This window comes from Mastomys coucha, unplaced genomic scaffold (assembly GCF_008632895.1).
Source record: "Mastomys coucha isolate ucsf_1 unplaced genomic scaffold, UCSF_Mcou_1 pScaffold17, whole genome shotgun sequence".
In the NCBI taxonomy this organism is placed as follows: domain Eukaryota; kingdom Metazoa; phylum Chordata; class Mammalia; order Rodentia; family Muridae; genus Mastomys; species Mastomys coucha.
In genome coordinates this window covers 13,663,453-13,676,670 of record NW_022196899.1, presented here as the reverse complement: position 1 = coordinate 13,676,670, position 13,218 = coordinate 13,663,453, and the positions used below count along the sequence as shown (strand labels likewise).

At 39.9% G+C, this 13,218-nt stretch overlaps 1 protein-coding gene and 1 pseudogene across 3 annotated transcripts in view; one reads left to right on the top strand and one right to left on the bottom strand.

Annotated features, from left to right (window-relative positions):
• Positions 1-13,218, bottom strand: part of Dnajc5b (DnaJ heat shock protein family (Hsp40) member C5 beta) — a 120,235-nt gene that overhangs the window by 26,408 nt on the left and 80,609 nt on the right. For all 3 annotated transcript variants that reach the window (XM_031376423.1, XM_031376422.1, XM_031376424.1), the window contains exons 3-4: positions 3,561-3,774; positions 822-993 (exon numbers count right to left, since the gene is read on the bottom strand). In XM_031376423.1, coding sequence (XP_031232283.1) covers positions 822-993; positions 3,561-3,774 — 386 coding nt within the window. The remainder of the gene's footprint in view (positions 1-821; positions 994-3,560; positions 3,775-13,218) is intronic.
• The window catches only part of LOC116094981, a 1,171-nt pseudogene continuing 943 nt past the window's right edge, over positions 12,991-13,218 (top strand).

Below are 13,218 nucleotides of genomic sequence, written 5' to 3'. Positions count from 1 at the left end.
GGTGGTACAAAAGGGGAACAAGAATGTGATTCAATCCTATTTAATTAAAATATGTTTTTAAATGTTAAAAAATAAATAAATAAAATAAAATAAAAGTTAAAAAAAAAAGACATTGTTCAAAACCATAAACTAGCTCTGGTAAAAACTCTGAGGTTTTTGTTTGTTTGTTTGTTTACATTTTTCTTTCTTTCTTTCTGGGTAGAATAAACTTGAAGAATGAAGCAATGTAATACAGAGATGTGTGTACACCGATGGACAGCAGAGGTGACTGGGCCAGCAGCGTTTGTTCTCCATGCTGCCTTATGGCTATCTTTGAGTGTGCACGTGTGCAGAGAAGCTACATTCCCGAGGAAGAAGGAGTTGTCTGACTCCTGCTCCACTCCCAAATCATCACACAGTAATACAAAGGAAAAAAAAAAAAGCCATGGTTGACTGTCAGTCCCTTGTATTTCAACGGAGATCCTAAAGACTGAAGTGGATCTTCTGGGGAGAACTTCTGCCTTAGCATGCTGTCCCTGGCACTCTGACCCTAACTTCCCTGAACCCAGAGCCCATTTCTTTTATAAAGAGACAGCAAACTATACCATGATGATGTTTATCGTTATTGCGGGCAGTTCACGATTTCTAATGATAAATCTATAGCCTTTCTCTATGCTCAGTCAAGTCATATAAATGCCCTTTGTCGTCTCCCAAATTGCTCACCAGAGCTGGTAGTCTGGGGGAGAGCCTGGCTCTGTGTGGGTTATTATTTTACTTTAGGAAGACCCGGTACCTAGCCAGAGGTAATGACGCCCAGTACCTCTACTCTCATCTCACCCTACCTTTCTCCATGTCAGTTCTGATCTGCTCCTCCAGGTCCTCTGGTGACACGTAGAACTCCTCTTCTGATGCCGATGATTTGGGCCGACAATGTCCACAACAACAGTTGCAGCAGCAGCAAAGGCAACAGCAAAAATAACAGCCGGTCAAGAGGCCGATGATGATGAACAGGGTCTAGGGTAAACAGAGGCCAAGTGAAATCGGAGTCACTGGCACGAGGGACAGGATGACCCCAGATACAACGTTTGAAACTACGTACCTCATAGGATTAACGATATCCCAACATTCTCTGCTTGCCGTACGCTTACTCTCATCCTTACCCCCATGTAAGCTATCTCTTAAGCTCCTTTAAAATAACGTTTTCTCACAAATGTTTGTACAAATGAAACCTAGAGGAAATGACGTTCGGTCAGAGTAACACAGTTTACAACTTCCTTCTTTTTCTTAGGCTATTAGGAATGCTAAGAGCAAAAGAGAAACCAGACCAGCACTGGATAGGATATTCACTGGGTCAAGTGAGCTCACCAAGCTCACTTGTTCAATGAAAGTAAATTCTCACCACATAGAAGAGCTGCCTCCCACGCTTCGCGCAAATGCCTGTTAGTAACCTGGTCCTGCACCATCTCTCCAAAAGATCCCTACATCCTCCCTCTCTTCTCTCTCTGAGTCAGAAGGCTTTGCACATCCTGCTCATATCTCTGGTGTGGATACTTCGCTGGCCCTACTATTAGCTTTCTGCCTCTGCTCTTGCTGGTGTGAACTATATGCAACCCTTGTCCCCTGGAGCATATGCAGCACGCCTGCTGCCAACTCTCTCAGCACTAGCACAACCCTGTTTCTGCCATACAGCTCAACTCCCCACGTGGATTTGCATGGCTAAACATCCCTGACCACTGTTCAGTTTATTACCACCTGTTGTCTAAGATCATCCCCCAAAATCACCTTTATGTTGACTTTCCTGTTCCCATTCCAAAATGGCTGCCTCTTTTTTGTCTCCCAACTGTATGCCATACCAACTCAGATCTCCAATCCCTTCTTGCTGATGGTATGGAGCAGATTGCTTGACAGGAGTGTCGTATAGGCTACAATCATTAGTCATCCTTTACCCCATGTGCCTGGTGGATTGGTACCTGACATGTTGCAGATATCTAGTTCCTACTGAATTAATGAATATACAGAATAATAGGCAAACAAATGGTTTGTTCCTCCCAGGAAATAGCACCAAGATTTCCCTATAAGCACAGATGACTTGCTCATTAAATAGAAAACACTTTCTCTTGACTTCCCCAATCTGAAATTCCAAGAAATCCATTTTTTGGCAACCAAACAAAATCAAATTTATTATAACATCTTAGTTTGTGTATCTTAAAATTTAATGCAGACTTTATATAATCAGTGGCTGGGAGTGGGGCAATGGATAAAGATCACATGTGTACGTACACACTTCTTCAGTGACCTAGGAAGTATTCAGATTTGACACCCTCCTCTTGTCTCCACTCCTTTTCAAGGTGTTACCTACTCATTCTGGCTCCAGGAATGGGGATGGAGTCTCAGGATGGCTTTGCAGTGGATGAGCTTTGGTTACACACACTTATGATCTCTTTGCCTCTATGTATGTTGTACATAGAAAGAAAGGTGAGTGGGTATCTAAGACAGCAGAAGACAAGTGGGCTTTGTGGTTCAGACTGTCTCTCCATGCTTACTGTGAGAACATATCCTCTTGCCTATCAAATTCTTCAATATAGGGAGATTAAGTGGGAGAAAATAGCAATCAGAGTTCTACTCAACTTGAGTCCTGCCTTTCCTAAAGAGGATGTTTTTTTTTAAGTTAGTATTTTCCACAACTTACATGATTGTCAACTGCTCACAAAATACATTAATAGAACCTATGTCTATTGTATATGTAATATACATTATTACATATACATATGTATATTGCAAATATTACATATGTACACAATATACATATTGAAATAAGTAATATAATTCTATATGTAATAGAAGCCTATATGTAAGAGAACAATGTCTGTTCTATGTGTAAAACTATTGCTTTTATCAGAAAAAACATTAAAATTCATAAAAATATAAAACCACCACCAAATGTACATATACTAGGGATTCCTGGGAAAAGAAACAAAATTACCACTACAATTGTGATTGTGCTAAGTCTTTAAACATATTGTCTTTTTCTTAACCAGGTAGCTATCAATCTCTTGTCTTCTATTACTTAATTCTCACCTTTCCCCTCATTTTCTTCTCTGCCACCTCAAGGCAGACTCCAGTTAAGCCTGTAACATAATTACCACCTCATCCTCCTAGGTATTGTCTTTGATGATGTAGCCTATGCTATAGATAGTAAAGTACATGGCTAAATTTATCTCATAATAATTTATTAAATAGTTGTCACACTAATAAATTATTTTTGGTTTTGAAAAATGAGTCAGTTCTTAATTAGTCACCATTAAGGGGGAAGAAGGCAGCAGTCAGAATTAACCTGAAGCTCCATACTCAAATATAATTAATGTCTAGAAGTCTGTTAAGTCATGTTGAATTTCATAATTAATTGATGGACTAAAGAAAAATGGTCTACAAATAACAGCTTTCAGAGGAAGTGGTGTCTCATTTTATTTACAAGAGTTTAACAGAAGGAAGGTTGGTCTTTCTTTGAGATAGGGCCTAACAGGATGAATAATAACCTTATTTTCCAGGAAACTGCTTTTAAGGGAAAAAAAGTGATTTACCTTGGCCCACCAGCTTGACAGCATGAAGTATGTGTTAACATTCTCTTCTCCAAATTGCTCAGCCACGTAGAGTCCCAGTGATCCATACTTGTCATATATGTTTCTCTTTGAGGTGTCGGTGAGGATTGTGTGGGCATTGTTGATTTCTTTAAACTTCTCAGCAGCGGATGGGTCATCTGGATTCTTGTCTGGATGGTGTCGCAGGGCTAATTTTCTTTTAAAAAATTAAAAGCAAGGAGAAAAATATTAGGTCCCCATCAAAAAATTACAACAGTATTTTATAAAGACGGCGCTCACTTTACATCCTTCGTTTGTACATATTCAGTGGGATATTTTGTTCCCATCCTTCGTTTGTACATATTCAGTGGGATACTTTGTTTCCTGACAAATACAATGAGGTCATTTGGTCCCAATGTGCAAAAAGAGTTACATTGTTTCTCTGTCCACATCTTCAAAGGAATTCTCATTGAGGGAATAAAGAAAGGCTGGCTGGGGCATCCTGCTACCGGCAAATGAAGATGATTGAGGTCCACCCCAACACATGGAGGTATTTATGAATTCTAGTTTACACTGAAATTTCACTTAGCACCTATAAAGCTACCTAGAATGGCAGAAGCTCATGTTACACATGATCGAAGTTAAAGCCCAGAAGCCAATTTTTTCGGTTGTTGTTGTTTAAACATGTTTATTACAACAGATCCAATTCACATCTGACTAGCTTTGTTTCTCCTTTCCTCTCCCACAACCATGTTCATTGGGCCACTTCCTTGTATTTGAGCAGCCAATGTACTTCCAGCCCACTTGCCCAGCAGTTCTTTTAAGTCCATTCTTACAGAGTGAAAATGGATTTCAATAATTTATACAAACGTGGGTTATGCTCGATCGCTGCAACTTCCAGCTACTGTACATAGGAATGAGAAGGTTATAGAAAAACTGCCACAGCAACAGTGCCCTAAGAAAGGAAAGGGGGCACCTTTAAAAAACAAAACAAAACAAAACAAATGGATAAAATCAGGCCAAGGGACTACTTCAGAGGGAATGGAACATACAGGAAATGAAAGCATTTCTTTGTAAAACAAATGGAGCTGCACTGCTCTTGATCAGGTGCGAGTGCTGATCAGTTGTCTCATGATATTTGTACACTGCTCATAGGCTCAAAATCGTATCCTCAGACACAGATCACCTGGCGCTTAATCTGGATTTTTGAAAATGCAAGATTTCTGAATGATAAATTAACCCAAATTTTTTTCCTTAAAAAAAAAAAAAAAAAAAAAGCTAATTTTGCATACAGGTTTCCATGTAAAAGGCTAGGTATTTAGCCACCTCAGCATTGATTAGTTTCAGATGTCTAAGCTCTGTTACTCATGGCTTCCCATGGCTTCACTCTACAAAACATATTTACAATGTGAAGGTACATCTACAAGAAATCTACATTTCAAGGGTTTTACAAATCAATCTTGTATCTTTCCCCTGAATTGACTCTCACAGACCCCATCCCCTTGTGCCATGAGCCAAATTAGGGTTTCTACATAAGTGCCCTACATGTCTTTATCACCTTTTACATTTCTCAACAAACTCTTGATTTCTCTTGCTTCCGAGTATGCATTTGATTTCTTTCCACAGGGATCTTTCTACTTCTGATAGTCTGGACATCTACAATTGTGGGTATAAGGCTCTTCCTCCTTCTCATGGGGAGCATAATGTGGATCCTGAGGGTATCATCTATGTTCTGAGTTGAGTGGGATGTCTTGATGGCTGTTAAGTATACTCATCTATAAAAGGCAACCTTCATAGTGTATTTAATGAGTCAGTCATGCAGTCTCCTAGCCAGTAGTCATTTCTCTCACTTCCTTCAAGAAACAATTCAAATGATTAGAGCCATATTCAAAATTGAGCCTTAATTTTCTTTCTCCACTAAAATAAATCAATAAATCAATTGTATGACTGTCAGTTAAAACCCCACATGATTGTTCTCCCTTATGAGGACAATCATATCCTGGGTGTGCATGGGTATTTACTGTATTGATTCAAACAGAATATATCACCATAGTGTTATAATAAAAGCCTATATGCAGAACAGTAGAGCATCACATATCTTAAAAACCAACCTGTAAAGCTAACTGGAAAAAAACCACACCTATTAAAGTATTCAGTAAAATACTTGCAAACTGAAACTAAGAACATATCAAAAAGATCACCCATCATGTACAAGGAACCTTCACTCCAGAGATTCAGAAATGGCTCAGGGATGAAAGTATGTCACTGTAATCCACCATATAAAGAAACTGACAGAAAAAAAAGTGATCATCTCAGATGCGGAAAAAGCACTGAACAAAATCTAACAGCCATTCAGAATAAAGGCCAGGAAAAGATCAAGTATAAAAGGGACATCCCTAAACATAAGAATGGCTGTATATAGCAAGCTGATAGCCAACGTCAAATTAAATAGGAAGAAACTCAAAGCAATTCTACTAAAATTAGGGACAAGACTGTACACTCTCTCAAATCTATTCACTATCATACTTTAAGTTTTAGCCAGAACAATAAGACAACTAAGGGAGATCAAGGAGATACAAATTGGAAAGAAAAAAAAAATCGAAGTTTCCCTATTTACAGATGATATGATAGTATACAGAAGCCACCCCAAACATTCTACCAAGGAATCCCTATGGCTGATAAACATCAGCAGCAGCCCTTATATATATGTGTGTGTGTGTGTGTGTGTGTGTGTGTGTGTGTGTGTATGTATACATATGCATATATAAATGACAAATAGGCTGAGAAAGAAATCAGCAAAACAACACTGTTCAGAATAGCTGCATGTAACATACTGTGGTGCAACTCTAACCAAGCAAGTGAAAGGCGTGTATGACAAGAACTTCAAGTTTTAGAAAAAAGAAATTGGAGAAGATATCAGAAGATGGAAAGATCGCCCATGCTCATGAATAAGTAGGATCAACATAGTGAAAATGGCCACCTTACCAAAAGCAATCTACAGATTCAGTACAATCCCCATCAAAATTCCAACACAATTCTTTACAAACCTTGAAAGAACAATATTCAACTTCATATGGAGAAACAAGAAACTCAACTAAATTGTGTACTTTAAAAAGAACTTCTGCAGCTATGACCATCCCCAATTTCAAGATGTAGTAATTATTATTAGTAATAAAAACTGCATGGTACTGACAGTAAAAATAAACAAGTTGAGCAGTGGAATCAAATTGAAGAACAAGAGGTAAAACAACACATGTATGGACATTTGATTTTTGAAGAAACAAAAGCCAAAATTATAAAATTAAAAGAAGAAAGCATCTTCAACAAACGGTGCTGGTCTAACTGGATGTCTGCCTGTAGGAGAATGCTATAGAACCATACTCATCCCTGCACAAAACTCAAGTCCAAGAGGATCACAAGCTTCAATATAAAACCAGATACACTAAACCTGAGAGATGAGAACTTGGAAACTAGCTTGCGTACAGCACAAGAGACAACTTCCTAAACAGAGCGCCAACTGTGCAAACACTGAGATTGAAAATTAACAAATGGGACCTCAGGCAAGTGAAAAGCTTCTGTAATGGAAAGAACACCTTCGAAGAGACAAAACAGAAGCACAGATTAGAAAAATATCCTCATCAACCCACATCTGACAGAGGGCTGATATCTGAAATATATAAAGAACTTAGAAATCCTGACTTCAAAAAAAAATCAAATGACCCCATTAAAAAGAGCTAAACCAAGGATTCTCAACAGGGAAATCTGAAATGGCCTGGAAGCATTTAAAGAAATGTTCAGCATCCTTAGTCATCAGGGAACTGCAGATCGAAATGACTCTGAGGTTGAATCTTCCACCTGTTAGAATGGCTAAGATCAAAACGGAACTAACAGCTTGTGCTATCCAGGATGTGAAGCAAGGAGAACACTCCTCCATTACTGGTGGGAGTGAAAACTTGTACAGCCACTTTGGAAATCTATATGGCGATTTTCCAAAAAATTGGGATAGTTTTACCTCAAGGCCCAGCTATACCACTCCTGGGCATGTAGTCAAAGGACACTCCATCATACTACAAGAACACTTGCTCAATTCTGTTTGTAGCAGATGTATGCATAATAGTAAATAACTGGAAATGACTTAGATGTCCCTCAAAAGAAGAATGAGTAAAGAAAATTTGATATATTTACACAATGGAGTATTACTCAGCTGTTAAAAACAATGAAACAGGAAATTTGCCAATATGAACTAACTAGTACCCTCAGAGCTCCCAGGGACTCAACCACCAACCAAGGAGTACACATGGTGGGACTGATTGCTCTGGCAGCATGTATACAGTAGAGGATTGCAAAGTCAGTCATCAATGGGAGGAGAGGACCTTGGCCCGGTGAAGGTTCTGTGCCCCAGTGTAGGGGAATGCCAGGGCCAATAAGTGGGAGAGGGCGGGGTGGCAAGCAGGGGGAGGGGGAAGCAACAGGGATTTGTTCTTGCTGTTTTTGGTATTTTTTTTTTTTGGAGGGGAAACTGGTAAAGGAGAAATCATATGACATGTAAATAAAGAAAATATCTAATTAAAAGAAGAAAAAAATGAAAAAAATAAAAACAATAGAACAATCCTAAAAAAAAAAAAAAAAGAAAATTTGATATTATTACACAATGGAGTATTACTCAGCTGTTAAAAACAATGAGACCATGAAATTTGCCAGCAAATGGATAGAGCTAGAAAAGATCATCCTGAGTAAGGTAACCCAGACCCAAAAGACACACATGGTTTGTACTCATAAGTGGATAGTAGCCGTAAAGTAAAGGATAATCATTTTACCATCCCAAACCCAGAGAAGCTAAGCAAAAAGGAGGGCTCACGGGACAGGGGAGAGGGGAGACCCATGAATCTCACTGTGAAGGAGCAATCGAATAGGCATCTCAGGATGTGGGTGGGAGGAGGGGTCTACATGGGGTGGGGTGGGGGTGGGGATGGGAACAGGGAGGATCAGATGGGGAGAGGATGGAGGCAGAGAGTCCTAGGTTAGACATCTGGGATCAGGGTGGTGGTGCATCTTTGAGACAAGCTAGAACTCTAGTACAATGGAAACCTCCAGGAATCAATAAGGGTGACCCTAGCTAAGTCTCCTAGCAATGGGGAACTATGGAGCCTGAACTAGCCATCTCCTGTAACCAGTAAGACTTCCAGTGGAGGGACTGGAACACCAATCCAGTCACAAAACCTCTGATCTACAATTTGTCCTGTCTAGAAGACTTGCCAGGATAAAGGTAGAGCAGAGGTTGTAGGAATGGTCAACTAATATCCAGACTAGCTTGAGACGTATGCCACGAGAGGGAGCCCACTCTTGACACTGGCTGGAGGGCCAGGATTCAGAGACTGACTGGCTATCCCAGAGACCTAGCATAGAACTAATCATGCCTGGAAAAAAGAAATCAATGGAATAATTCCTAATGATATTCTGCTATATTTGTAGTTCTGTGACTAGCCCAGTTGTTATCACAGAGGCCTCGCCCAGTAACTGATGGAAATAGATGCCGACACCCACAGTCAAACAGAGGCGGAGCTTGGAGAATCCTATGGAAGATGAGGAGGAAAGATTACAGGAGTCAAAGGGGTCAAGGACGCCATAAGCATACCCATAGACTCAACTATCCCGGGTTCATCCGTGGCTCACAGAGACTGAGCCACCAGTCAGAGAACCTGCACATGACTTGTGCCATCTACACATACATTACAGTTGTGTAGCTTGCTCTTCTTGTAGGACTCCTAACACTAGGAACAGGGGTTGTCTTTGAGTCTGTTGCCTGCTTTTGGGACCGTTTCCTCCTATTGAGTAGCCTTGTCCAACCTTAAGGGGAGAGGGAGTACCTATACTTACTGCAATGTGATATGCCATGGCTAGTTGACATCCATGGGAGGCCTACCCCTCCTTTTTTAAAAAAGAGAAACGAAGGAGGAGTGGTGGGGGTCATGGGGGCAGGGAAGAGTGGTGGTAGAGGGGGAAGGACTGGGAGAAAATACTTCCCCTTGGCATAGCCTATCCTTTCCTTTTAGCCAGGTAAAACCCATTTCAGGATTCTGACCTCCAAAACTGAGGATTGCACCCAGGGTCTTGTGCATGGTGATTTTTCACATCGATTTATTTAATGTGTGCACGTGTGGGCATGCACCGTGGTGAAGGTCAGAGGACATCGTGTGGGAGTGAGTCCTCCCTTCCATTATGTGGACCCCAAGGATCGAACGTGTGATGTTAGGTTTTGGTGGCAAATGTTTTTACTTGCTAACTTGGCTTGTTGATGCTGAGTATGTTGTTATAGCCATGATTGTGATAATTTGTTATACGAGAGCTAGGGAACTAATACAGATAGTTAAAAAATATTTAAGACCGCACGGAAAGTATGTCCTAGAAATTATTGTCAGCAATCTGTCCTCATCCAGCTGTTTTGCCTAAATTATGTATAGTAAATATTTTTATTTAAAAAAAATCACACCTATTGTATGCATTAAAATTTGGTATTTAAAAGGTGGATGGATCTCTACATACAGCTAAGGATCATGGATGCTTAGGGAGTACCATAATGCTTGAGAATATAAATCCAGGTATAAAATCCATTCCAACACTCGTCTCAGAATAAATAGAGAACTGAATAACCAGAACTTATTAGTTTAAGTTTGGTTTATAAAAAAAAAACATCTGTGTGTGTCTTTTGCTTTCAGAGATATTTGGAGTCCTTGTAAGTTCTTATAGCCAAAACTTCTGGTGTCACGTTTTTGAAATGCAGAATTGATGAGAAAGCCTTTGCTCCTAGCCCAAAATGCTGATCTTGTCATTTTATAATCTTTTCGGTGTTTACTGTAGGCAATGACTTATGAGCTTGATAGAAATCAAAGGCCTTTTTAGTATTATCCCATTTCACATATGAGAATATACGAATAAGGATCTTGAGAATATACAGTTAAGGACTCTTACCAAGAGTCACACAAGTAAAGTGAGAAGCAGGCCTAAGGCAGAGACAATCAGACTCTCAGGCCATGTGCTCCAGTCTGTGTGGTATGGGAGACAGCTGAGTATGCCAAGATCAACCGTTCACCCAGCACTGCTTTCAGATATGCAGTCTGAAAGATGCCCAAGGCAAAAGTGGGCAGGTGCTTCCAGGGTCTCGTGTAGTGATCCAGGCAGAAGTTCCTGTGGTTGTGGAGGACAGAATAGAGTGTGGATATATTTTGAGAGATCTGAATGTGGGGGTGAAAGAAAGATAAAGATAACAAAGTTGGGGGCCTTAGCAAACAGAGTTGGTTACTATTGTTTGATGAGATAGCGAGGGACTCTCTTAATACCGAAAGTTTTGATGGGGCGTAAAGTTTCTATTTTGGATACTTGAGATCCCTATTAAAATTTTAAGTAAATCTAGAGAGCTTAAAGTCCAGAGTTCAGAAGGAAAATGCTGTAAGAGACACAATCGAGCAGGAGAAGGAAATAAACGAAACCATTCAAGATCTAAAAATGGAAATAGAAACAATAAAGAAAACACAAAGGGAGACAACCCTGGAGTTAAAAAACCTAGGAAAGAGATCAGGAGTTATAGATGCAAGCATCACCAACAGAATGCAAGAGATAGAAGAGAGAATCTCAGAGGCAGAAGATACCACAGAAAACATTGACACAATAGTCAAAGAAAAAGCAAGATGCAAAAAGATCCTAACCCAAAACATCCAGGAAATCCAGCACACAATGAGAAGACCAAACCTAAGGATAATAGGGATAGAAGAAAGTGAAGATTCCCAACTTAAAGGGCCAGTAAATATCTTCAACAAAATTATTGAAGAAAAATTTGCTAACCTAAAGAAAGAGATGCTCATGAACATACAAGCAGCCTACAGAACTCCAAATAGACTGGACCAGAAAAGAAATTCCTCCTGTTGCATAACCAAAACACCAAATACACTAAACAAGGAAAGAATATTAAAAGCAGTAAGGGAAAAAGGCCAAGTAACATATAAAGGCAGACCTATCAGAATTACATCAGACTTCTCACCAGAGACTATGAAAGCTAGAAGATCCTGGGCAGATGTCATACAGACCCTAAGAGAACACAAATGCCAGCCCAGGCTACCATACCCAGCAAAACTCTAAATTACCATAGATGGAGAAAACAAGATATTCCATGACAAAAACAAATTACACAATATCCTTCCACAAATCCAGCCCTATAAAGGATAATAGATGGAAGACGCCAACACAAGGAGGGAAACTACACCCTAGCCAAAGCAAGAAAGTAATCTTTCAACAAACATAAAAGAAGATAGCCACACAAGTATAATTCCACCTCCAACAACAAAAATTACATGAAGTAACAATCACTTTTCCTTAATATCTCTTAACATCAATGGGCTCAATTCCCCAATAAAAAATCATAGACTAACGGACTGGGTAGGTAAACAGGACCCTGCATTTTGCTGCACACAGGAAAGGCATCTCAGTGTCAAAGACAGACACTACCTCAGATTGAAAGAAACAAGATTAAAAGGTCCCAAGATCCAAGCTGAAGTAGCCATTCTAATATTGAATAAAATCAACTTTCAACCAAAAGTTATCAAAAAGGATAAGGAAGGACACTTCATACTCTTCAAAGGAAAAATCTCCCAAGATGAACTCTCAATTCTGAACACCTATGCTCCAAATGCAAGAGCACACACATTCATAAATGAAACTTTCCTAAGGCTCAAAGCACACATCGCATCTCACACAATAATAATAGAAGACTTCAACATCCCACTCTTATCAATGGACAGATCATTGAAACAGAAACTAAACAGAGATTCAGTGAAACTAACAGAAGTTAAGAACTTAATGGATCTAACAGATATTTGTAGAACATTTCATCCTAAAGCAAAGACTACACCTTCTTCTTAGAACCTCATGGTACCTTCCCCAAAACTGACCATACAACTGGTCACAAAACAGACCTCAACAGATACAAGAAGATGGAAATAATCCCATGCCCCCTATCAGATCACCACAGACTAAGGCTGGTCTTAGATTCCAACAGGAACAATGGAAAACACACATACATGTGGAAGTTGAACAACGCTCTACTTAGTAATAACTTGGTCAAGGAAGAAGTAAAGAAATTAAAGACATTTTAGAATTTAATGAAAATGAAACACATCATACCAAAATTTATGGGATGCAATGAAAGCAGTGGTAAGAGGAAAGCTCATAGCTCTAAGTGCCTCCAAAAAGAAACTGGAGAGAGCTTGCATCAGCAGCTTGATAGCACTCCTGAAAGCTCTAGAACAAAAAGAAGCAAATACACCCAAGAGGAGTAGACAGCAGGAAATAAACTCAGGGCTGAAATCAACCAAATAGAAACAAAAAGAACTATAAAAAGGGGGCCTGGCATGGCCTGGCTGAGGGGAGGCCGGCGGGCGCGATGGTGGAGGCCAGGCCACAGGCGCTGTTGCCCCGGGGTACTTCAAGCTGGGTACTTCAAGCACGTGAAGAGTCTGGAACTTCTCACCACCAAGTTCGTGTTGCTTTTGCAGGAAGCCAAGGCGAGCTTGACCTCAAGCTGGCAGCCGACACTCTTGCTGTGCGCCAGAAACGTCGGATTTATGATATCACCAACGTGCTGGAAGGCTTTGGTCTGATCGAGAAAAAA